Source organism: Bemisia tabaci, chromosome 4 (genome assembly GCF_918797505.1).
Source record: "Bemisia tabaci chromosome 4, PGI_BMITA_v3".
Classification (NCBI taxonomy): Eukaryota; Metazoa; Arthropoda; class Insecta; order Hemiptera; family Aleyrodidae; genus Bemisia; species Bemisia tabaci.
This window is the reverse complement of record NC_092796.1, coordinates 29,207,309-29,234,388: the sequence shown is the minus strand read 5'-3', so window position 1 is coordinate 29,234,388 and position 27,080 is coordinate 29,207,309. Positions and strand designations below refer to the sequence as shown.

At 39.1% G+C, this 27,080-nt stretch overlaps 2 protein-coding genes across 2 annotated transcripts in view; one reads left to right on the top strand and one right to left on the bottom strand.

The window, feature by feature from the left end:
• Nucleotides 1-27,080, top strand: part of LOC109036802 (organic cation transporter protein) — a 108,995-nt gene that overhangs the window by 37,377 nt on the left and 44,538 nt on the right. The gene's annotated exons all lie outside the window — the stretch shown is intronic.
• Nucleotides 1,792-12,513, bottom strand: LOC109036791 (uncharacterized). The gene is made up of 2 exons (XM_019051167.2): nt 12,101-12,513; nt 1,792-5,183 (listed from the first exon to the last, which is right to left on the bottom strand). The coding sequence occupies exons 1-2, from the start codon at nt 12,113-12,115 to the stop codon at nt 3,012-3,014; spliced, it is 2,187 nt and encodes a 728-aa protein (XP_018906712.2). The 5' UTR covers nt 12,116-12,513; the 3' UTR covers nt 1,792-3,011.

Here is a 27,080-nt window from a genome sequence, read left to right as displayed (position 1 = left end):
TCGATCAATAGGGTGTTCGCAGCGAACACCTTAATAATCGATTTTTTACCATAGCTTCACATTGGGAAATATCGATATTCGATCGTTCACGCCTCGCCACTGTTCCTAAGGAAAGGTGCTGCCAAGGGCACGATTATGAACACAGATCAGTGGCGAGGCGTGAATGATCGATTATCGATATTTCCCCACTTGAGCTATGGTGAAGAATCGATTATTAAAGTGTTAGTTCGAACACCCTGTTCATCGATTCTTTCCCATAAGTTTAAAGGGCAGATCAATCGATATATCGTCGAGTTTGTAGGCATATGATTTTCCGGGTGTGATATTCGTGACGCGAGGAATCAGATTTTCAGCCGCGTCCAGAGCTTTTATTCATACTTTTCCTCTTTTCCTTTTTTTCGATATAATATAAATAAACGGGGACTCAATGCCCGGAGGGGGCTTTTGAGACCAGCACCCACGCTCCCACGCGCACGACTCCATTGCAACGCTGCCAGTTCGTCGCAAACGCCGCATTCTGTCGTGCTCGGGAAGAACACCGTATGAGCCATCATGCGTCGCCAAATTTCATTCGACAAATCACGAATTTTCAGGAAAAATTGCGAATATGTCACTTTCGATTTTTCAGAGTATTTCATTCGTAATTTGATTTAAAAGTTCTGCAATTTTCAAGGAAAAATATCCATAACTCTATTGAAAAATAAATATTTTCTGAGAAGAAACTTGGCAACATTCGAATGATTTTACGGCGTTTTTACACTGCGCTCCGAATCGTGCGATTTTTACCTCTCGGTTTGGCATCTTGCGAGTTGCATCTCGAACACGCGTGAGGAATCTGCGGAATAATTACAGTTTCTTCCTCGTTCGCGCGATGTAATTTACGAGTTGAAATCTGCCGATTGTTAATTCGAGCGCTCATAAAACCTCGACACAATGTAGCTCTCGTGATTATAGGGACGGCAGCGATCCCTCAGGGCAGGTTTTAGTTTTAATCAGCTTTATATCGCTTGGAAACTAAGGTGAACTTGGTCGATGCGGGTTATTTTGGCGCTCGAAGCTGGTATAGGGTTGTACTGCCGTGCTAAGGAAAAACGCCGTATGAGCCCTCAGGCATTGCCAAATCTCCTTTGACAAATCATACATTTTCGGGAAAATTTGCGAATATTTCTATTCCAATTTTACAGAGGATTTTCTTCGTAAATTGATCTAAAAAATCTAAAAATTGTAAGGATAAATATTCATAACTGTCTCCAAAATTAAATATTTTCTGAGAGGAAATTTGGCAACATTCGAATGTTTATATGACGTTCTTCCTTAGCACAGCAGTGTAGTTCTTCGCAGAAATAAATGGAAACCCTCGACTGTTATATCTTGCGGCCATGGTGGAGTTTTTCCGGGAACACAACTGGACCGTCAGCTATTCTCAAATTTAATCGGGCAATTTAATTGTTTTGCAAGAAAACGATTGTTCTGAATTTTTTTTTTTTTTTTTTGGGACAAATTTCAGTGTATTTTCTGCATAGTACGAAGCAAATTCCTTAAAAATTTCAAAAAAATCCGCACAAACGTACTCTTGTAAAAAATTAAACTGCTCTGTTAAAATTGACAATAACTGATGTGGCTTGGTTCTTTTCTGCTGAACGCGGTCCAACTTTTCCTGATGAGGGTCGTATTCATAAGCGTTTCTCAAAGAGCTCCTTTCCTTGAGAGACCTCATCATGTGGTTAAAATTACTATCTCAAAATATATTATATTATTTATTATTATACATATAAACGTATGAGCCTCATACGGAAGGAGCAGTTTAAGGAACGCCTATGATTACAGCCCTGTGCAAAACATCGCTCACTTCACATAGGTTCAAATTCAACCAACTCAGATGTTTTTTCCCTCAAAAAACACCGCTATAAATTCAGACGATCTCGTTTTTAAGCGCAATGAATATGCGGGCTCTCGCAGCTTAGTTTTCCTCGTTCTCTTTGAAACATCAAACTAAGTTTCATCCTCCAGAGAGAACGAGGAGATTCAATTTGTATTTTTGCTCCCTATTTTTACGCCATGAAATGCGCTGTATCCCGCCGTAACGCACATCCCTCCCTTTCGTCCCACTTATTACATTAGTAGAAATAAAGGGAAAAATGTACCACCCCAAAAATCTAACTAGCTTGTGTGTTCAGATCTTTAAATGATTACTTTCCTTGAGAGGAAAAGAGAAACGGATTCATGTGGAATATATTTTCAACCCAATTTAGGATGTGAATAATAGTGATATTTTCTCAACAAAAAGGCATTTAATTATACGTTTATGTTCTAATATTTTCGGATGTGTTGAGCACATCGATAAAACAGTTATTTGAGAATTATAATAATTTATAATTTATAAAACATATTTAGCATGAATTTTTACAGACTTAAAGTAATTATTTACACAATTATCACAAAGTACACAAACTTACTAGGTGCCACAACATATACAAACCACATTTTATTACTTTATTAATAATGGGGAAGTATTTACAAGTGTTCGAAAAATAAGTAGCTCAATGTATTTTATCTACAGGCTTTCTCGAGGTGAGGATGTGGGATATGAAATATAAAAATATAAGATCCTCTAAAAATTCTTACAGCATCTCTAGGAGCAATAATTTATATAAAGCACTCCTTAAAACACCGTAAAAATATTATCCAGGAAATCACTCTTGGTCACGCTTTAAGTCACCCTTAAATACGGTAAAATTTACGAGGAAAAGTATTTAAAAAAATGACTACTTCTTATTAAAAGTTTTTTTTTACACTTTTTGCAAACATATTATGTGACGTTCAAAACTACAGCATACAGTTTCTTAGTTTTATGAGTTCTATTCAAATCTTTTTATTAGAATTTTATGCCCCGTAAATTTTACTAAAAAATAATCTTAAAGAGTAGCCGATAATGTAAATTTTTACAATTTTTAAAGAGTTGCCTTTTAAAATTTACGAATTTGTTTAAAGGTTTCTAACAGTCGTTGCTTCTAGGGATCACGATACTCAATCAATGCTTTAAACCAAAACGCCGGGAGTTTCGGCGATATCGTGGAGTCCTCCGATTCCTCTTTCGTTGTCAGCAGTGAATCACCCCCGTTGGAATCACCATCCAACCGGCTCCTCGTGGTAGAGCTCGCGATTGGTTCTGACTGTTTCCTCCCCTTCGCTCCTGCTTTCCCCTGCTGACTTTCAATCACAACTGAATTCTGTCCAAAAGTTGGTTTCGGGCTGATCTCTCTGCCAAGTTCACTCATGACTGTCTCGATACTATCCTGAAACTTTAGGTTCAGCTCGTTGTCCTCGGCGAAGCTCTCCCTCCTTAGCGGGGATTCCTGCTGCACCTTCTGTTTCTGCTTCTTGGCCGCCTGGAGCTTTGCCTGAAAGTGAGGGTCACTCAAAGCGGCATTGACTAGCTGGGACCCTGCTTGCGACACGCCTTGGTAGAGCATCGTCCATATCAACATTGGATCGAACAGGCCGGCGACTCCGCCATAGCCCAGATTTCCGAGGAAAGCTTGTCTTTCCATCGAATTTCGACCCGTTTTATCTTGGGCAGGTCTGGCAGTGTTCATGACGCGTTTCAGATGAGCGATAGACTCTTCGATCTCTTTTGAGGTCGCTTGTAGGGCGCTCCAGCTTTCGATCGGTAAGTTTTGGTCGACGGTTTTCGATTCGAATTCGGGGGAGCTTTCGGGGGCTCTCAGTTTAACGTCATCCTGCTTAAGGTCCTCTCGTTTTGATTCTTCTAACTTGGCGTCTCCTGGCTTCTTGTCGTCTTTTTTGACATTCATTTCGTCGAGTGTTTTCTTCCCAACTGGTTTGACCTCGGTTGGTTTGCTCACATCTGGTTTCTGGCCCGCTGGTTTGGCGTCATCCTGTTTCTGATGTGCTGGTTTGACGTTATTTGATTTCTGATCTGCTGCTTTTGCCGGTTTCTGGTCTACTAGCTTGGCGTCATCCGGTTTCTGATCTGCTGCTTTTGCGTCATCCAGTTTCTGATTTGCTGCTTTGGCGTCATTCGGTTTCTGATCTGCTACTTTTGCGTCAGCCGTTTTCTGATCTGCTGCTTTGGCATCATCCGGTTTCTGATTTGCTGCTTTGCCGTCATCCGGTTTTTGATCTGCTGCTTTGGCGTCAGCCGGTTTCTGATCTGCTACTTTGGCGTCAGCCGGTTTCTGATCCGCTGCTTTGGCGTCAGCCGGTTTTTGGCCCGTCGGTTTATCCTCAGCTAAATCGACGTCATCCGATTTCTTATCAGCTGGTTTATCGTCATCCGGTTTCTCATCTATCGGTTTAGCGTCAGCCGGTTTCCGACTAGATGCTTCACCGTCTGCTGGTTTGGCATCATCCGGTTTCCGGTTATCGGCTTTATCGTCTGCTGGTTTGGCATCATCCGGTTTCCGGCCATTCGCTTTATCGTCTGCTGGTTCGGCGTCATCCGGTTTCCGATCAGCCGGTTTATCATCGCTCGCCTCCGTTTCTCCCGGCTTAGTCTCCTCCGGTTTCCGCTCGGGTTCCTTCGTGGCGTCCGTGGTGTTACCATCAGTCAAATCCCCATCGAAATCATTCGAGGTTTCCATGACCTCCTTGATCCATTCCTCATCCGCGTCGTAATACTCATCCTCGGCGTCCATTCCGATCTCATCTAGATACTCCGACCCCTCCTCCTCCTCCACCTCCACGGGAGGTTTCGCGGTCACGACAGGAGGCGGTGGAGGACTAAAAAGGGCGAGGAGATACTCGAACAAACTCAACCTCACAGCCTCCTCCACCCTCTTCGCCTGGAGCTCGGATCGCATGGCGTCCAAGTACTCGTGCGGTCTCAATCCGCCATTCTTCTTCTCCAGAGCACTCCGGATTCCTTCGAGGTAGGCGAACCTCTGAGAATCGGGTGTCGGCGTCGTCGTTGTCGAGGCGGGTTTCGGCGAGGATCCCTTCACCCAGAATAACTTCTTGGGCCATTTCTTTTTCTTGAGTGACGTTGCTTTCTTTCTGGGGCCCGTGGAGGCGGAGGCGGTCTCCAGAGTGATTCTCTCCGGAGACAACGAGGGATCTCCATGTCGGGCCGGGATGGAGACGGGGCCCGTTGGAGCAGACTCCGGCTCTGGGACGGCGGCGGCGCTTGCCCGCCCGATCAACGTCAGGCCCGCGACGAACACCTGAAAAAATAACAGGTGCATACGTTAAACGCATATCGGAGTTTGCTTAACTGCTGTTCCGAGTCTGTCGCCGCCCCCGCGAGGGAACAGGGCAAAAACCTCGTCTCATTTATTTTGCGCGAAATTCTATCGAATTGAATTCGTTCTTTCGATTCCTGAGTACAGTGAAAAAAACATATAGGTGAAACACAGACCCGAGTATCCGTCGGAAAAACACCAGTACTTGTGAGGACAAAGTATCATTTTCTTTGAAATTATCAAGATATGGTAATCGAATCTTCTTTAAGTTACATCTTGTATTTGCTGACAAACAGTCGTTAAAATACAAATAAATTATAGAGCAAAATTGAACCAGAATTGTCCATAATGAAGAAAAATATTCACAATTTCCGAGAAATTCGTTTTAGATTGAGCGAAATGACATACCATGAAGTATACGTATATCCTAGCACGGCGAATTCCTAGGTACATGAAAAATATGGTCGATTTTACCATGCTCGTATCACTATGTCAGAGCATGGTCAAATCTATCATATTTTTTTCAGTGTAGCATTTACCATATTATGGCAAGTACCACCAGAGTTCTGGTGAATACTACTGTAATTCTGGTTATTTTCACCATAAATAGGATCATTGCCTAAAAAATCAAATAGACTGATATTTGATGTTAGTATACTTTTTTTTCATTGACGAACGGAACGATAGTACAAAGTATAAAGCCGTTCGAAGCACCAGTCAAATAGAAACAAGGCGGTCGACTGTAAGACAGTGGCGATTTTGCGGATTGACGACACTGTTTTTCCTTCATTTCAACCGATTAAATATATCGAAAATAGGTGAGCAAGAATCGATTTTTTTACATAAATTTTAGTGCTGCAAAAACGGTGTTGCCAACTTTCAAGGCTTACCATGTTTAGGATTCTTTATGTTGAAAGTCTCATGGTTGTACTGCCGTGCTAAGGAAGAACGCCGTATGAACATTCGAGAGTTGCCAAATTTCCTTCGATAAAATGTCTATTTTTGAGGGAAACTATGGATATTTTCCCTTGAAATTTTCAGGAATTGTAGGTGAAACTGCGAACTAAATTATCTGAAAAATTGGAAGAAAAGTATTTACAAATTTTCCCGAAAATTCGTGATTTACCAACGGAAATTTGGCAACGCCTGAAGGCTCATACGGAGTTTCTCCTTAGCACGGCAGTGTAGGTATACTAAGTTTTCTGCACACATCGCAAAGAAATGAAACACAGAAAAGCGTATCTCAAGCTAAAGTATGGCAACGCTGGGGTCAGTTACCGTATACACTTCGAGACCAAGAAACGATTAATTTTTACGGAGTTGACCTTTGGCCAGAGACGCGTTGTATATAATGCAGTGACTAATTTCTCCTCTTTTACGTTTGTAGTTTTTTGCTTGGGGCGACAGTCGTCATTCATAATTATCAACTATTAAGGATCCTCTGTAGTTACGCGCGCAATGTATTATGCGTGGAATCATGCAAAATTTGATGCTTTTTTTACTTGTTACGCCAATCCCTTCTATCCTTGAAGCTAAAGTAAGTAAAAGATAAAAAAAGTATACGGGTTCGAAGACGATTTTGACGGTGAAACTCTCCAACCACGTACCTTGGTTTTCGGCGTCGTAGACGCCTTGTATACTTCATTTCTTAAACCGAAAATGACTCAACGTCAATGCTTGAAAACTTTCATCGTTTTTTTTCCCTGTGCGAGGATAATTCTTAAAAAAATTTCAAGGAATAATAACGATTTGTTCTAAAAAATAAAAAAAAGAGTGGAAATTTTAAAACACTGCAAACGAGGTACGAGGGTAGGGAGTTTCACTGTCGATATTTAGCAGAAGAGGAATGTGTATAGTGTCCTGAATGTAAGAATCAGGGATAAATGAAAAGTGATGGTATTAGTAACTTGATCACTGCGGAAATGAGCGTTATATAATTTTCAAATATCTTAGTAGAGATTAATATGTTCATCCCAGTAACATCCAAGCGTACACGCCTTTGATACACCTTTGAAGCAGGAAGTTAACATTTTTTAGAGAAAGCGCTTATGGTAGGGATTGCCTATTTATTGCTTACTAACTAAGTTCGGATAGGACATTTTTAAGAAGTGTGTGGGAAATGTGTTACAGTATATCGTCGTCTCTGTGCTTCTACTTTCACCGAAATTATTTTGAAAATATTCACAATTATCCACGTTGGTTAAACTCATCCCCACACACCTTCGCCACTGAAAACGCGAGCTACCCGGAAAAAACTAGGTAGTCTTTCTAGGACTATCCTAGTTTTTTCCATATACAATGAATTTCATTCGTGATCCTAAATCTGATTCAGAACTGTGAAAATAGTAATATTTTCAGATTTCCTGCTTCTAAAAATTGAAGCCTGAGAACGAGGAACATTTTCTATGAGTTCTCCGAACTACGAGTAAATGCATACGCCAAATAAACCACTATCACAGCAAAAAACAGTCAAAAACAACTCAAGATTATTTAATTGATTTCCTTAAACCTCATTTAAAGAAAATTTAACGATCGATTCATAAACAGAATGCATTACACACAGTTACATACACACACAAAAAAACACCCTTTCACACATAAAATGACACGCGCCAAGAAATATGGATCGTTGTCATGGATGTATGCATAAGCAATTGTATTACGGTGTATTGAAGGCGCCTCGAGTTGAGCCAAAGATCGTCCGGCACACGGGTGATGATGTTAATATTAAACGTGTGATTCAATCACTCATGGCCATGGCTATACTCGAACATTGCGGTAACGAGGTTTGCAGCTCGTCAGACTGAAGGCAAAGCTACTAAGCTGCTCGGCTCTCATTTTAACGAATAAAATATTTTGGACTTGTTTGGCTGGTAAATCACTTTATTATGAGGATGTTTTCACAGTTGAAGTCGATAGGCCCTTGAACATTTAGAAAAATCGATTTTTTTAAAATTTAGTAGGGAGGGGGAAAAAGAGAAAATAGGTAAATAAAATTTAAAGATTAGCCTGTTTAAAAAGGAGGAGACTTGATCGCGGTTCGGATATAGATCACGATTTGTGCATTGTAAATTACTGGGATTAACTCCTAACCAAGATATTAAATGTTTTTTGACGCGTGAATTCAAAACCTCCCGCTCGTGAATAAACTCAATGGTCCACGTGAATCAAATTGCACACCCGTTACCGTGGCAGTCTCTGCGATTCAGAAATATAGCCATCTCAATTTGGACGCTTCGGCTCAGCTGTAGCAAATCGTTTACACTTTGAACAATAAAGGGTGGGAAAGGAATGATGTTGAATTGAGAGGTCTGTCACAACTGTTGGAAGGCGCGATTTGACTCACGTAGAGTATTGCGATTCTTGTGACCGGGCAATTCAAATTTCCATGCACCCAATGTAAAATAAAAATGTTAACAACTTAGCTAGGAGTTGATTTCAGTAATTTTCAATGCAAAAATCGTGTTTTACGTCAAATTCTTGTTTAGAAACATGGATCAGAATACTTAAATTAGTACCTTATCTAGTGGTCCATTCCGGTAATTTACCAGAGAACAGAATCTCTGAAACTACATAATTATACTGAATAGTGTGTGTGCGAAATTTCCATTTCATCAAGAAACATATCTGTATATTTTTTGCTAAACAAATTTTTTTTCACTCAATTTATTTCAAACTTTAACCATAGTTAAGTATATTCTCAGTCCAAAAAGTAAATTACTGAAAGGAGGGGATTAGTAATAACCTTTTAAAAATGCGACTTTTGTCAAATGTAACATGACGTTCCATGCAAGAATGACCAAATTGATCATCTTCATTTTTAATAAGATTTCTGGACTCCAATGATGCCAAATGACATTTCAGTGGTACCAACTTATATTTTGGGGTTTGAATCAACTTATGCTACCACATGCAAACCTAAATGATGACCTGCAGACATTTTACAATCAACTAAAATGTTCAATATCTTGTTTCTCACTCCGGATGTGTTCGTTTTTCCACCTAGCTCCTTAATTCGCATTGTCATCGATTAAATTTTCCACATACGCAGTGCGTAAAAATGGTGCTGTAATGTCTTATCAGAACGTTGGACACACGTCTAGCCTCTAATGTTATTTATGCTCGTCTTTCTTCAGCATTTAATTGGTATTCTCTTGGGGTGGTATCAATGACAAACGAAAATGATTTTCATAATGGCACGAGCCTTAAAAGGTAGACGCGTCTGTCGGAAATATTCCTTGATTAATGTTATAATTACAATGTTTCATGAACAGAAGCTCGTGCGTAACAAATAAGGAAATCATTATTTCCCAAGTCGTCTCGACTTGTTACTTCTAGATCACTTCTGTCCAGTAAATAGTTATAAATGAACGGATCTGATAACGTTTACTTTCCGTCTGGTCATGAATTTAAAGTGTGCTGCGCTTGCACGTATATAGACGCTCCTATGCTAAAAGGAACTATGTCTCACGTAAACCCCATGCGCATGGTTCCTTTTGGTATAAATATGTCAATATATAGTTTGACGTATTTATGCTAAAAGGAACTATAAACATAGACTTTGCGTGCAGCATATAGCTCCTTTCAGTATTAATGCGTTCAGTTAGTATTGAGCTTATTTCCGATTATGTCTAAAAGAGAACTTCGGAATTGTATGCTACACGGATTCAAGTTAAAGTTGGAGGTGCTGGAAGTCGCAAAGAGTAGGCCGGATTTACAGCTTTAGCGCCCCTAGGCTGAACTTTTTTTTGCGCCCCTCAAAATGTAGGAGCAATCATGGGGGAGGGGAGGTGCCTCGGACGCAACTTTCCACCCTGGAAAGGATGTTATTGCGTAAGGAATTACGTTTAAGGATTCTCAAAAATATTGCGCACCTCAGAGAGTTGCGCCCTAAGGCTATAGTCCATGTAGCCTATAATGGCAAATTTAGCCGTGGCGAAGAGTAAAGTGACGCGACATAATATAAAATCAGAAAATTTTCAGAAGACTAAATAGGGAAAAAAGGGAGGAAAATTCAGAATTCCAGAGAAGAAAATACCCTCTCTTTTCGTATTTTATCACCCGTTGAGATTTGTTGGTCCACCAAACTGGTCAAATGAAAAACCGAAGAGGAAAAAAATGAAACGTTCACATGCAGTTTTTTTATAAAGAGGCCCTGGTAAAAATAAATTGGGGGGGGCAAATCCGAGGCCAACCCTTGAAAATGTTTGATGATCTTTTTTTCTTTAAATTTTGAACTTTATGAGCCTATAAACCGCATAATTTATCCGCGAATCAGAACGATTGCAGTAATCGAGTTTCACAGTTCACTATTCATTTGGACGGGTGATTCATTAGATTTAAGTTTTGTTGAATAACACGTTCAAGGTGACGGTTTTGAGTTTTAAGCTAAAAATAAATCTGCAGAAGCTAATGGTACCGGAGGAAAGAATCTACGACAGATGCGTATGTTTTATCAGGCTTGTTTTATTTGGAAATAGTCGAGTGTGTAATTTTATGAGCTTTATTGTGTTTAATATTAATGGAATTTTAATTATTGTTGCATGCAAGAAAGTGAACGTAGGAAAATCAAGTTTTAGTCTATCTTCATTCCACATTTTACACGCGATGGAGGATTTTGATGTGTTAGAACCATTCCTGAGTAAAGAGGATTCTTTGTATGGGAGTAAGTAATTTTTCCAACCTATCAAAGCTCTAGCCAGGTGCTGGGTAGAGAAAACATGTTTTTTACAAGTTAATAAGCTCCATTATTGATTTTATCTAATTTTGAAGGCACATCGTCAAATTAATTAAATTATCAAATTATCTTAAATTACTATGTGCAAAACGCACAGGAGAATATGTAATAAGGAATATATATTTTTCTTTGCTTCTCTCAAAAATAGCACTTACACTTATTCGTTAGGAGAAAGAGAGTGAATAGGGAAGTGCAGATAGTGATATACAGGGAAAAGAGAAAACACATGAAAAGCTCCAGAACCAACACGACACTTAAACGAACATACCGATTGCGGGGATATTATTCTTAAAGTCGATAATGCAATGCTAAAAGTCCAACGTATGATCGGGAGCATATCTTGAACATGTCAAGTCATCTACCGTGTATAGCAAAAATGTAGTAACTCCATTCTATATTTTGTCCGTTTTTCCGAAAAATGTTTCATTTCATGAAATCAAACTACCATACATTCCTCATATTTTAGGAACAATTGTGATGTTTCATACCATGAGAACTCAAACAGAGCAAATAGAGCATGATAATGATCATGCTTTCTTTGGAAAGTGCAAATGGCAAGTGACAAGTGGCAAGTGCAAGTGCAATTTGGATGAGTGAAAGAAGAATGAAGAACATCGAATGGAATTACGGCATTTTCGCTGTGGACGACAGTCACGCTGTCAAATGTTAAAAATCCTCGTAGACCGTTTCACACTTGCTGATGTACTTAAATCAAAAGCAACTATCTCCATCGTAACATGGGGGAATACATGCATTACAAGGACCATGTCACGATGAAAATAGTACTTTTTAATTTAAATACGTCCAAGAGCCTAAAATAATTTCAAGCACCTGTGGGCTGATTTTTGAAATTGATAGACAAAGCTATAGACCCAGAAAAAAAGGCATATACAGGGATCCTATTGGAGGAAGCGGGTGGTTACAATGGACAAAGGGAGTTAGTAATATAGACTAAGTAACGGCAACCCACGAGAGATGCTTCGGTAAGTCCATCATGTTCTCCCTTAGTCGATAGAATCCACCCATTTCAACCAATAGGATCGCTCCATACTCCCTATGTCTTCTTCGTCTAAAGCGCTTTGTCTATCAATTTCAACAATCAGCCCGCTGATAAGGACCTTGCTTCCTTTGCACTAAGGTTAGGAAATCTGACTTGACTTACCAGATAGAGATTCATGAGCGCTGAACAATCAACGTGACACAGTAAGGTTGTTCGAATAGTAACTAAATGACCCTTCTTGGGTGCATTTCTCCGACATAGTTACCGTTAGGTTCAATTGCGCGTCCGCCACCGATTCCTGGATCATTAACACAGGTGGAACACCTAAATTGAGAGAGCAGGTGACTGCATTTCAGTCGACGCGACGGTGAGTCACTGATTCTGCCTTGCTAAGGAAGAACGCCGTATGAACCTTCAAGCGTTGCCAAATTTCCTTCGACAAATCACGAGTTTTCAGGAAAATTTGTGAGTATATTTTCTCCAATTTTTAAGAGGATTTTGTTCGTAATTTTATCTAAGAAATCTGAAAATTTCAAGAAGAAATACGCACAACTTTCTTCAAAAATACGCGTTTTATTCGGGGAAATTTGGCAACTCTCGAATGTTCAAACGGCGTTCTTCCTTAGCACGGCAGGATACTCCTACGACTCTGCAATGATACTGACTCTGTTCCGAAAGTTGGAGAATCCCTCGGTATCGGATTATTTCTGGCTGATCGATGTAAACTTAACTTAGAACATGACGTAGTTTACCTAAAAAATGTTCGATCAGATAAAATAATCATTTCCCGGCAAGGTCATGAGTATTTACCTTTAAAAAAGAACTGATAATCAATGATAATGTGCAGAGGCCCTTAGTAACACTAATAGTAAATCTAAGACATTTAAAGGAGGTTTTGCATCGTACTTCGGAAAATTCGCGTTTTATCAGAGGCATATAAGAGACGAATTTGTTGTTTTTTGAGCACCTGAACAGTATTTGGACCGCGTTAATTACAGAGGAGGTGCGACCATGTTACCAGATTAACTTTTTTTACAGAAGAAAGGCTATGCATATCTATGAAAAAATCAGGAAATTAGCTTATTTTACGGAGATCCACAGAAAATTTCCGAGAAATCTACTGTACCGTTCACCCGTGAAAAAATAAATCTTCCGATTAAATTTGGCAATGGCTGATGTGACTTTGTTCCATTTTCCTTCACGCAGTTCACTAAAGTGTCTTATATGCGTTAATTGTTAATTTTACAAAGAACGGAGGATTCCTTTAATTAAATTTTCCGCTCATACGGTACCAGGTCCGGTCCCTCAAAAACCGCATTTTGCACTCATAGTTCACTTCAGTGACACGACAGTGCATGCGGTTTACTTTGTGCGTCTCTGATTGAAACATTTATCGGTGACAATAATTAATTCTGAGGAAGAGACCTGCCGCGGCGCACAGTGGAGCCAGGGAATGGGAGAAAGTCGGACAACATGTACATACTTTAAAAGCTTGTATCTTTGTCAATACGAGACGTAGAAGATTGAAAGTGGCATCATTGGTTTTATCGTAAAATTTCCTAAAAGAAACACTCCTAAAAATGTACAACGCGACGAATGAAAAATAAATATTTGGGATTTTTAGTCAAAAATTTCATGTTTGACTTCTCCAAATGGCTGGTATTACTGTGCGACGGCACGCCTTCCCGTGCGGTAATTACAAGCATCGCAGCGCACACTAGCCGAACCGGGTGGACGTGGACGAAACCCAATTACTCGTTTGCACTCGAGTTCCCTACAACAAGGCGAAAGCTAATTATGTCGAACGAAACTTTGATTGTTGTGCACGCAGGCCAGCCGCAGCAGTACCGCCGACCAATGCGTGCAATGGCGCACAGTGCAGTGAGAAAAACGCACTAAATATCTTCCAAGCCGAAACGGAAAAAAAGACGTTCCACCATTCCATTGGCGGATCAAGCAATTTGGAAACACGGGATTTCCTCCATTTAAACCTATGGAAATGTATCGATCCTTAGAGGGGCCAAGTTTACCGACAAGAATCGATTATTTAGCATGGATTTAAAAGGAGGAAATTCGGTGTTGCTAAATTGCTGGATCCGCCTCTGCACCATTCTACACTAAGGAAAAACACCGCATGAGCATTGGAATGATGTCAAATTGACCGTTCGACAAGTTCGAAAGTTCCATATAAAAAAATTCACACATTTTTTGGAATATTCGTAATTTATCGAAAAGAGGCAACGCTGAAATGTTTATACGGATTTTTTCTCTAGCAAGATAGCATTGAAATTAAGATGATCACCAATGCAATGAGGAACCTCCAAGTAAAAATTACTTAGTACTGAAAGGGAAAAAAAATAAAATCGTTGATGGAAAAGGCGTTTCCTCTCATTTATTAGGTTTTTGTCACACGTCAAATACCTGTATAATTTTTTTTTTAACTTTATATGTAGCCGATAGTTACCGTCTTGCTGTAAGCTCACATTTAGCTTTCACTTTCTTCACCAATAAAAAGTAAATAAATGCATAAAAGGGAGATCAAGTGGGGGGGGGGGGAGAGAGGAGGAGAGAGGGGAGGAGAGAGCGGGGGAGGGAGGAGAGGGGAGAGAAAGAGAGGCTTAATATAATACTGATCTGTTTCACAGGTCATCTCTGAACTTGGACTAAAATGGTCTACAGACATTGGTCTGAAACTTATCCTGGTCTCATTGAGCTTTGTTTTCTGTGCGCCGCACGTTTAATAGATCACCAATCACTTGCGTTGTCAATTCTTCTATTTTGATCATTTTAATGCTCACTGCCAGAACTTTCTTGTTTTGCTGAGGAAGAATGTCGTATGAGCTCTCAACTGTTGCCAACCCTCCCTCCCCCCCCCCCCCCCGACAAATTAATTATTTTAGTGGAAAGTTATGCATGGTTTACCTTGAAATTTTCAGGAATTTCAGATTAGATCGCGAGCAAAATTGACTGAAAAATTGGAACAACAATTTTCAAAATTTAATCAGAAAATTGTATATTATCGAATAAAATATGGCAACGTCTGAAGGCTCATACGATGTTCTTCCTTAGCACGGTAGAGAATTGATGTGTGATTTAGTACGTACACCCAACGTGGCTACACCGTCTGGTGAACCACCGGTGATTTGATTAAAACCTAACGGAGGCGGTGGAACGAATCGAAGAATATGCTTTATGCAGTATCAAAATTGTCGATAAAATGTTCCATATTTCGATTCACTTGATTTTCGAAAATGGGGAAATACTTGGCAATCTGACTACCGGGAACGAACCTAGTAATTGGAGCCAGCCTCACCAGTTTAATTGTTAACTGTTGACTGATGCTTGAACTCTGTGACCTCGGATATCGATGGAGGGGGTCACAAATTAATTATTTGAATATTCATCCATGCAATTTGCTGTCAAACTTAAAATAGATTTGTGCATTGCTGCCAGCTGTGCTTTTGAACCACATCCTGTTAAACTATAATACACGTTAAATGTCTTACAGCATACATGTTATCATTGTAGGAAAGGTCCTGAAATATTTTTTCTTTGACGTGAGCTTTTCTTTTGGCTCCTAATATTTAGCTCATTTGATAGGATTAGAAGAGACTAAATAAAGTTTTTTTCAATTTTTCTAGAAATCAAATTTCAGATAGCTACAGATCAAAAAGAAAACGTCCAGAAATCATTCGCGACATCTAGATGTTGGGAAAGTAGGGATTAAAGTTCCTTAGGAAAGCTCTTGGGAACATTCCGATGGCTCTTGAAAGTGTGAGTGATTGCCATGTGTATGTACATGAGTGGGTGTTCGTTCTTCTATCAAAGTTTCCGAGAAAAGTGGAGTTCAGCCAGGATTCGCGGGAACCAGTGGCGTCGCGGATTTTCCGATCTATCGATTGATCTGCCATTTAAACCTATGGAAAAGGATCGGTAAATTGGGTGTTTGCAAAGAACTCTTTAATAATCGATTCCTTACCATAGCTTTAAATGGGGAAATAGCGGTAATCGATCCTTCACATTTAACCATTGCCGGGACGGGAAAATTGTCATTTGGATCTCTATGCGAGAGAAGTCAAATCCAATTCCTTTTGCGTGGTTTTTGGAAATAATTCTTACGTGAATGCCTACGTATCTCCAAAAACTAAATTATTTTTTCCCTCTGATGTAAGATAGCTGGAATCACCAGATTATTTGCTTGAATATGGCAAACCTGAATGAAACCTTGATCGGGATTGTGAACGCACCAATCTTCAAACAGACATTGTTGAGGAATTTGCATACCTGTCGCAAAATTGACCGCAAAAATCACTCCTTTTTGCGATATTAAGGAGCAAAAATGTTATGTTGTCTATACCGGTATGGATCGTCAGCAGCAAGGATATTTGCTGCATATAGCGTAGTTGCCAAGTTAGAATTGTATCCTCGCCACTGATACGCTGCGTGCAGAGTGATATGTCACGTTGGGAATATAGTATCTTGAGATTTCACAAAAACGAGTTTAAAATTTAAGTTTTAAGAGTGCAGCTAGAAATATCGTATATGGAGCAGATCTTCGGTTAAAAATTTCTCGTAGGACTCATGGAAAGGGTATGGGTATGGGGCATGGGTAAGAGTATGGGAAATGGTATGGGTCCGTAGGGAAAAAATTCCCGAAAATCACGAAATGTATGTCGCTGTTTGGGAATATTGTGCCATTAGGGAGGGGCCTACACTGGAAAAAAAAACAACACATTCGATCTAGAGCCCAGACTCTTGAAAACATTGACAAGAAAAAGGACTCTTGATTCAATCAGATTTAAGCTTAAATCAAAAGGAAATCCGCTCAAATTAAGAGGCTTAGTTCTTGATTTAAGCTTAGATCTGATTGAATCAAGAGTATATTTTCTTGTCAATGTTTTTAAGAATCTGGACTCTAGTTCTGACTATGTATTTTTTCCCCCCAGTGTATAGATTCTATACCTTTAAACGAAGATCCCTCTTCTATTTTTTTAATTTTTTTATTTTTGGTTTTTACCATTTTTTATTTTTAATTTTTTCTATATTTTATGTTTAAGTTTTTCTATTTTCTAGTTTTATTTTTATTTTATTTTTTATTTTGCATTTTTTCAATTTTTATTTTTTCTATTTTTCTTTTTATTTTACATATTTCTATTATTATTTTTTATTTTATTTGGTTTTTTATTGTTTAATTGTTTTTTTTTATAATTGTAATTTTTTATTTTTTATTATTTCATTTTTTATTTTTTTATGGTTTTTTAATTTTTTTTTTTTATTTATCTAAACTGTTACCAAGAGAAAAACCTTCCTATTATTCACCGGAGGTTCCAAATGAATGATCAGCCTTGATACTTGGCAGCCGCTCGGACGGAGTGCACCACTGCACCGCATCATGACGTTTGAAGTGAAGCGTATGCTCGTGCCAAAGGAACATTTAATCCGCTCGACAGTCGACACTTGCTGAATTGAAGGTCGCCTTCCCGGTGCCGGTATAGTTCTCTGAACCCCTGCGCCCACCGATGACTTTCGGAACCAGTGGCGTGGCGTGAATTACGATGTATCGATTGTTATGCCATTTAAGCCTATGGAAAAGGATCGATAAATAGGGTGTTCATAGCGAACACCTTAATAATCGATTCTTTACCATAGGTTTAAATGGCATAACAATCGATATATCGCAATTCACGCCACGCCACTGCTTTCGGAACCAAGTGGGCTGCCTTCAGTGTCCGTCATGTCGTGCTTAGCAACAAACCGTATGAACCCTCCGGCGTTGCAAAATTCCGTCGGGCAAAACGCGAGTTTCCTGGAAAAATTTCGAATATTTTCCCTACATTTTTTCACAGAATTTCATTTGTAACTTGATCGAAAGGATCTGAAAATTCGGGGAAAAACATTTATAACCTTCCGCAAAAATAAACGCTTTTTGGAAAGAAATTTGGCAACATATGATTGTTCTTACGACGTTCTTCCGTAGCATAGGAGTGTGCTGGTCAGGCCCTCGTTCTCATCGAACGGACAATCGTCGTAATTAGATGAATGTCAGATCGATTTCGTCAGCGAATTCCACTGGAAATGACTTCGGGTATCATACGGTCAGTGATTAATGGAACTGAGGGTCTTTAGTCTTTAAGTCTTTTCTGAGGCGCTAGGGGATTCAGGCCCAGGGTCTAGCGACGCACCTCTTCCTCTCCTTAAATTTAAATTTTCTTCCCAAAAAGGTCTTAATCTGCGATTTTTGGATTATTTTATTTTAAAGTTTTGACACTTTATGAGAAAGCTTTGACCGAAACCTTCTCCTCCCGTCGTCTTCAGATTAGCTCAACAAGTACTCATATTGAATGCTTCAGCTTAAAATGTAGAAAAGGAAATTAACAATCGGGTATCTGGAATCCAATGGACTCTATTCATAAATGGAAATTATTTTGACGGAGCATGATTCCACCGACTATTCAGGATTTTTACAAACATTAGAGGAATCAGAATAATTCGATTAATTTGACTGAAATAAATACATCTAAAGGAAAAACATCGGGAGTGGGTGTCATAAAGTACGCATTTTCATCATATTAAAGGTTTCCCTCAATTTCTACACTTTTTTTAAACTTATATTTTCATTTTAAAATCAGTTCAAGGACATTGAGATACCTAAGCAAAACGAGAGCTTTGGTAGAGCTTTGTCAAGCGGATCCCTATTGTCATAACGTCTTTTACTATTGTGCCGTTCCTTTACGCCGTTTCCTTTTGCTCGCCGATTCATTTACCTTAATATAAATCCTAAAAATAATTCAAGTATTAAGCTTTGCGATAACATGAGCTACAAAAACCACAATTTGCAAAACTTTTTTTCGACCGAATTAGAATTGAGCTCTTTCGTGAAAATGTGTGCCACTGAGGTCTGTATCGTAGTCTGTACCTTAGAGGATCGAACGCATTTTTCATTACTCCTCTATTGTTAGAACTCATTAGATTCCATCCAAGAAAAAAAATGTTAATTGATTCAGCACCGCAAATGTGATTCCGTCGAGACAGAATCGGTCTTTAAACTATTAAGCTCACCGGTTTTCTACACTTTGGTCACGTGTGAAAACAGAAATTCGTTCTTCATCTGGCAACTCACAGCTTTACGGGAGCACATAATTACAACCCGTTATCGGCACACGTTCTCGACTCCAATTTGTCTAGTCAAATTACCGACGCAACTACATTTTTTATTCTCAACAAGAATCTGGTTTTACCACCAGATGCCTCAAATAGCCGTTTCGTTGAAACTCCTGCGTAATTTTTTTCTTCTTTCTTGCATATGAATGAGATGCGAGAATCGAAAAAAAATATCATAAAAAGATGTACTAATTATAAAAAACAGAGGTTTCAGAAATGATGAGGCCTTCTCTTTCTGCGCTCGCCATAGATGTAAATATATGCAAGTGGAAGAGTATGAACAAGAGGTTCGGAAAACATGGTCATCAAATTAACTTCTCAGTAAAATCCTTGAAATAATAAACTTTATGGTTCTCCTTTCATTTTTATCTCACTTTTCCTTTCTCATCTCTTTTGCTGGTAAAAAAAAAAAAACAAAGAGCGGCTTATCCTCCTTATATGCTAGGCTTCCACTAATTACGATTCTCTACTGCGTCTAGATTTGCCTCTGACCGGAAAATCGCCAAGTTACTACCTACGTAGTGCCTTTGCTCAACACTCTGTTTTTTACATAGTGCGACTATTCTAGTGATTTGTTAAACGCGCATGGAGTGAAATGTTGGACTTTTGATTCAGTTGATCTTGACTAAATTCAAACTTGAGCACTCATGAGGAGTCTAGTCTAGGGACTTTAACGCAGAAATAGAAAAGTATGAACTTCCATCGCAGTCTGAATCGTACCGAGGGCCTCGAGAAGGAAATGACAATGTGACTCGTTGCTTCGATTATATGGAACTTGAAGGTTTTGCAATAATTAATTTAAGTGCAGCATGATTGAAGAGGAAGTTTCGATGTACATTTTTTCAAAAATATTCATTAAAACTATGTCGCGTTGCCATAAAACAATATTTTGGGACATGGTAACGATCAAGTCCCAAAACTTGGTTAAGTGACTGACATGAGTAATACTTTCTCGGAGGCCAAATCATGATTGTATTAAAAAGAATAAATACATTTGTATAGATCACGATGTTGATCCATGGCTGCATGTATATAAAAAAAGTTCGAAAGTTTTCGCCATTTTTTTATTGGTTCGGCTTTAAAAAAGAACCGTCTCATGCAAAAAAGAATCAAAGTCATACCAGTCATTGCCAAATTTTACCGAATATTCTACTTTTTTATAAGAGACTGGTTATGCGGATTCTTTTGAAAATTTCACGGAATTTGCCTCACGTCGTAGAGGCAATCCTCTGAGTGTTCAAAAGAATTTCATAACCATTTTTTCGGTAAAAATGAATCATCCGATGAAAGGCAATGATTGATGTGAATTGCGGTTTCTCTATTCTTCATGCTGTCCAAATTCGTGTTCCTTGAATTCCTAGTAATTAGCTAAAAGATCGGTGAAAATCGTGAATCAGAGCAATGCACTTACTTCATTTCACAAAAAATCGATCAATTTGTCTCCGGTGATCTCATATTGTGATGATCTTGATGTACTTTTATGATCTGATTGGCTGGGCGAAAAACATATGTATATAAAGCATTGGTATTTTAACACAACTTCTCTTAATCAGAGAAAAAAAAGTGTCTCCGGAAGAAGAAGTTTTAAATGTTTACTTTCTCTCTTCCCACGGCTAGTCAATGCGATATATCCAAGGTCTCTTGGATAGGACTCTGCTCCAGACAGAATAGCTTTAGGCGCTAAGAACACTGCAAGTGAGTGGAGGTCGTTGAAACGGTTGGACTCTGGCATTTATACCATTCACAATGACATTAATTATTTTAACTGAATAGCGATCTTGTGCATGTTCTGTGGGTTTCCTCTTTTGCGATGCAGAATTTGATTTATTGATTTGTAGTTGGGTGATTGACCGGCATGAATTCTTCATCTTTTCTCTGCTGCTTTTAATTTTCTCGATGTAGAACTTGATCATTTTTTTTACTATGCCACCATGCCTAAAAATAATTATTGTAAGTTACAATTCTTAAGAAAGCTCTTGGTCAAATTTTCCCACATTTTGAACGTTTGTAAAGGAGGAGGTTATTTTTTCAAACTGAAGATAAAAACCGTAAGACTGCAAACACATTTATAAAAATATTAGCTTATTGAATATTGAAGCCAAAAAGGCTAACTTTCTACACCATAGCTTGATGGAAATAAGGGTGGAACCAATACTTATAAAATTCAAAGAAGAATAAAAGAATTACAATAAATTGATTTTCAAAATTTTTAGCTACGTGTTAATATCATAATATTAACGAATTTATAATGATATAATAAAACAGCGGTTACTTACTTTACTGCGGTGGCTGAAAGTAGAAAAATATAATTTCGTATGATTCTGTGACGTTAAAATTTATAGTGTAGAGAGTACTTTATTGTGACAGGTTCTGACGTACTGAGACTCGAGTGGTTGACATTAAATAAATCGTGCACAGTTTTATCTGCTTCTGACACCAGAATACTCATTTGCAGTTCAACTTGTTTTATTTATTTATTTTTTTTTTTTAAATTTCTTGGTTTTTGAGTAAAAAAACGACGAACCGAAAATCTTCATTCAACATTAGTTTTTACTAATATCCAAACTTCTTCAAAGTTCGACGCAAATAGAAACACTTTGGCCACTGTAGGTATTTAAATCTAATAGAGGATTATAATTTTGAACTTGTCTGCAGCCTAAGTCACCAGAGATAGCTTGAATCGCCATGAATAGTATGTTCAAAAATGTACTTGTAGTAAATCCCAAAATAATGAGACATTTCAAAAATGAAGCGCCACATTTGACATTGACAGCAGAAATAATGAGTTTTGGAAAACGTGGAGGATGACACCATTCACCGCGGTCGATGTCCGTTGATACAGGACGTAGAAATAATCGCCTAGATTGGCAGCAGATTTTATTCTTTCTTGTTCATCGAAGAATAAAGACATCGTTTACCAGACGAAAGAACGCAACTCTATTTCCTGGTTGCCTAGTCGATTCAAAAAATGCAGTTGTGTACTATAACATGACTTTGTGATTTTTTGCTAAAATTTTACAGATTTTCTCATGTAACCGTAAGGAAAATCAGTGAAACTTTCAGTTAAAAATACCTAGAAGTTTACTCATAAAAGCACAATTTGTAAGCGGAAATTTTGCAACGTTTTAATGTAGTCACGTCGAAAAGCTACGAATAAAAACGAAATTCTGGGACAATCGCAACTGACCCTTTATAAAGCTTCAAATAGGAAGAATAGGGCGTGAGGGGCAAAAATTTCCGGGTCCTGATGTAATTCAAATCCCTACGTTGTGCGTACTGAAAGATACTTCGGATACCATCAAGACCAAAGCAAAGCACACTATATAGAATGAGTCTCCACATCGCGCGGTGCCCTTGGGGCTTTGAAGGCAGTTAATAGAATTTGTGCGAATCCGATTGTGCGACACGCGGACAAAATCCGCTCTGGTTGCCGCGGCGCGGGTGAGAAGTGAGATCAGCTCTTAACGCCACCTGACCACGTCCATTATACGCCGCACCGCACAGTAGATCGAGTCAATCAGAAAGATCGAACTTTAAATTTTTTACTATAACTGCAAATTTTGACGTTTATTTCGTCACATTTTAATATTATAGATGTAATTCTAGGAGAAAATTTCACGGGAAAACCAATGGAACCACTTATAGAACCTCAACTTTTTATATGAACGGAGTTAAAAGTGTTTAAAGTTTCCAAATTTTGTTCGACCTCTTCTATTGACTGGATCCGCTGTGCGCAGGCGCGCCGGCCGGCTGTCCACACCACAGGCATGTCCATAGTCCCTGCTCAATGGCAAGGTCAGGAAGACGCGCTTCCTTGCGTGGCCAGATTTTGATTTGATGTCCAACTTCGGTCGGCTTGACAATCCAATCAAGTGCCACTCTCCCATTCATGCTGAAAGTAAGTGGAGGCATTATGGTGATTTGAGGTAATGGAAGAGTTTATGTAAGTGGATAGTATGAATATTGCACTTTCCGCGGGAAATATCGATGATACGGGTTGCTAACCAACTAACCAACAACACATTAAGATCGATGACGAGCTTTATGGGTTGTTGGTTAGTTCCTGTTTGTGGAAACAGCACAATTACCAAGTCTCGTAACCAGTGGTGTGGCGTGCTTTGCGATATATCGATTGATCGGTCATTTAAACATATGGAAAAGTATCGATAAACAGAGTGTTTGCAGCGAACACCTTAATAATCGATTATTTACCACAGCTTCAAAGGGGGAAATATCGATGGATCGCAAAGCACGCCACGCCACCGCTCACAACTTTTAATGGGTCACGAAACCTTTTAATTTAATATTCTGAAAGCAGAAAGTGAGTGTAGATTACGCGGTAATTTATTTTCTATTTTTTAAGCCAAAATTCTGGGCAAGCCCGCCTGTAAGAAGTTCGAAGACTCGAGAGAGTTGGAGCCAAGTAAGTCTTGCATGGCATTAGCGGCTCTGGAAAAAAAACACATTGGATCTAGAGTCCAGACTCTTGAAAACATTGACAAGAAAAAATACTCTTAAAATTAAGCTACTACTAAATACTCGCTCAAATTAAGAGGCTTGGTTCTTGATTTAAGCAAAAATCCGATTGAATCAAGAGTATTTTTTCTTGTCGATGTTTTTAAGAGTCTGGACTCTAGATCCAATGTGTTTTTTTCCAGTGGGGCAGTGGGCCTAATAATTCACTCATACTGTTTCTCACTCGTTCCGACCAGTTCGCCTTCAAAATCTCGATAGGCAATGTAAGCGGCTTGGGAGCAGTAATAGTTGCTCGCCGCATTTCGGGAAGATTAATCGGTTCGTACATAGACTGTAGCGGCTTGATAATATACTTATATTGTTTCTAACTTGTTCCGACCAATTTGCCTTCAAAATCTCGATAGGCAATGTGAGCGGCTTGGAAGTAATGATAGTTGCTCACCCAATTCGGCCACGATCATAAAGAAAATGATTTTCACCATTGCTATCGTGGTCAGTTAGACACGACGAATGAGAAGTTGTCACGTCATGAATTGTTTACTTAAAAAATATCCAACATTTCCTCTTTGTTTTCCGACTAAACGAGATGTTGGAAAATATAATGTTTTACACCATGGCTGCCTGTCATGGCCAACTAGACTGGCTGAATACGTGATCGTCGCGTCATGCAATGGTTTACTTTTCTACACTGCATTCAAGTCTCCGACATATTCTGATTGTTTTCCCAACTCATTAAGATTTGTTATCAAAATTTTAGGAGCATTCAAAAATACGTATAAGCCTGGGATTGATGTGTCTGGCCATTGCATATCGACAGCTGCAACTATCAAACCATGTACGTCTTCTTTGCGGTGTTTTAATATCTACTTTTCCATTTTATTTTTTTGAAGAACAGCTAGTCAACATCATTTTTTCAAGTCCTCGCAGCATTTCATAGAATACAATACCAAGATCCATCGGTTTATTTCTGAATCAATCGATCGGAACCGGCTGTCGTCTTCACTCACATTTTTTCTCACTCACTTCGCCTTCAATATCTTGATAGGCAATGTGTGCGGCTTGGGAGCAGTAATTGTTGCCCGCAGCATTTCGGCCACGTTCACCTACTTTATTCATTGTTGTACGCGACTTAATAATTTTACTTCTCTCTGTTACGCATCGTTTACTTGCTCTATTACAATTTTCCTACTTTACCTGCCGCTCAAACAGCAGCACAGCTTGCAATACATTGCTCTTACATTAGACCGCATGGGATCCCATTTATCTTTTTTAATGTCTCGCAGGCCCAAATGATTCTTACAAATATGGGAGTTATATGATTCCTGGGAAGGCCCCTCTGTCGCTTTTGAGAATTTAGGGGTCCCTCTGTTACTACTTGATGTTGTAATAAGTTTGAATCTCCTTCAGTGTAACCGCAAATACCGCTGAATTTTTTCATTTTGAGACCATTGAACTTCCTTCATTCTCGCTGGTGTCACATAGACTGCGTCAATAAATTTTAATGTTGTAGTTATGATTTCTCGGGGCCCTTTTGTCGCTTTTGAGGCCCTCAAGATACTGCTAACACACTTCTACAAATGTTATTCTATGGTCTTGGGGGGGGGGGGGGGGGCGTTCATCACCTCTGAGGCTCTAGGAACATCCTCCTGGGTCTTCCTTCTGTACATCCACATTTTAAGGCTTCAGATGCCCTCATAGATCTGTCAGTTACACATTTTAGGAACTTTGGGGTCTTGAGGAGACTGAAGAGAATTCAAAAATAATACTATCATGGAAAATTTAGTAAAAGTCTCGAGGAAAATGGCAGCAGATTCTTGTGAGGCAATCGCCTCCAAGTCTCTCTAGCCAGTCTGCCCCTCCATAAAATGAAACCGCCGAGTAAAATGAAAACTTATACCAGTCGTGTTAGAAGTTAAGTTAGGCATGAGACTGAAATTTTATCACGGATTAGAAGTTTTAAGAATTTCGATATGCAGGGCGTCACCCTTTTTACGGGAGGAAAACTCAAAGGACTCCTAGTCGTTAACATTTTAATCGCAAAAGTCACTAAACACGTATCTGGATTATGGCGTCTCAAAATTTCGGCTATTTTTCACTTTTTTAAAAGAAGAATAAACGAACGTTTTTGTCGAAACGTTTTGCAGAATAGTCTATCCGTGCAGGTGAAAAATCAGGAAAAGATCGGAGAAATAATGTTCGTTTTTTTCTTTTTTTTTTTATTTATCACAAAAAATGAAATTTGAAAATGAATTTGGCATCATCATCAATCGAGACGAGTGTTTTGCGACTTTCACCGTCAATTTACTTCCGCAAAGAAAGCTCCGTGTGCGTAATCACGATCAAGAACAGATAAAGTCAGAGCGAAAATATTCAGAAGTTGTTAACCCTACAGAATTTTTTTCTCTAAATATAACGTCAATTGCGGGAAGATAAACAAAACCAGATACGGATAACCGAAGTTCAATTTCATTTAAATTTATGATCGTATGTAATTACGTCTGTTTAGATTCCGGACCGCCCGCCTTGTCTGGACGGCGCGGCGCGGCGCTTGCCGAAAAAATGCTGTTTGGGTGGCAACGAGACCCTTGGTAATGATTTAGTCTTATGCAATCGAAAGTTCACGCCATATTACAGATAGCCCGTGCTTTCATTTAACGGTGTGTGTGTTATCACTGCCAAAATGCTGCCCTCAACCTTTCGCCAAGGCCCATGAACTCTCTTGATTAATGAGTATAATATTACGGACGTCTGAAACATCGCAGTCGATTTTCGTTTGAGTCTCAGTTCAATTGGACGTATTTCTGCCAAACGGAACTATGTGCATTAAGACATGAGCCATGAGACCCACAAGAATATATGCAGAACAGGGCTCACGTTAAAATGCATATAGTTCCGTTTGACGGAGATACGTCCAATTTATATTTAAGATTGTAAAATATGTTGTTATTGTTGTTATATGATGTTCTGCGCATCCTCGCCATGAAATAGCAGACAAATTTGTGTCGAAGATGCGAAAAACTGTAGTCCTGCTTTACTTTTGAATTGGAAAGGGAGTGGCGATCTCGCAGCCTCTAGGTCAGTGTGTTGGTGTGAATTTGCGCCAATAAATGCTCGCAAGCGTAAAACAAACCTTTACGCTTTAACACGAAGGTCGGTCATGAGAATCATGACCTTGGGCGCGGGAGATGACTATGGAATGATAGACAAAACATGCACCTGGACTTTTCTCCATGCCAGGTCCATGCATTTCTGCATATCGGATCAAAAAGTATACCCATAACTCTCAGGACGTGCAGCAAGAATATTCTTATGGAGGAGGGGGAGTCCGATTAAGCAATCGTGTTGTGCTCCTTTCTGCATTTGAATAAAGGTTGGTCGTGATTCCCTAAGAACTTTTCAGCGCTGCTTTTAAAGACCAGATAAAATTTATTAGGGCATGAAATGTCGTTTGGATTAGATTAGTGTTGTCGTGCCGCGATTGTTCTAAAACGGAATGCATTTGACG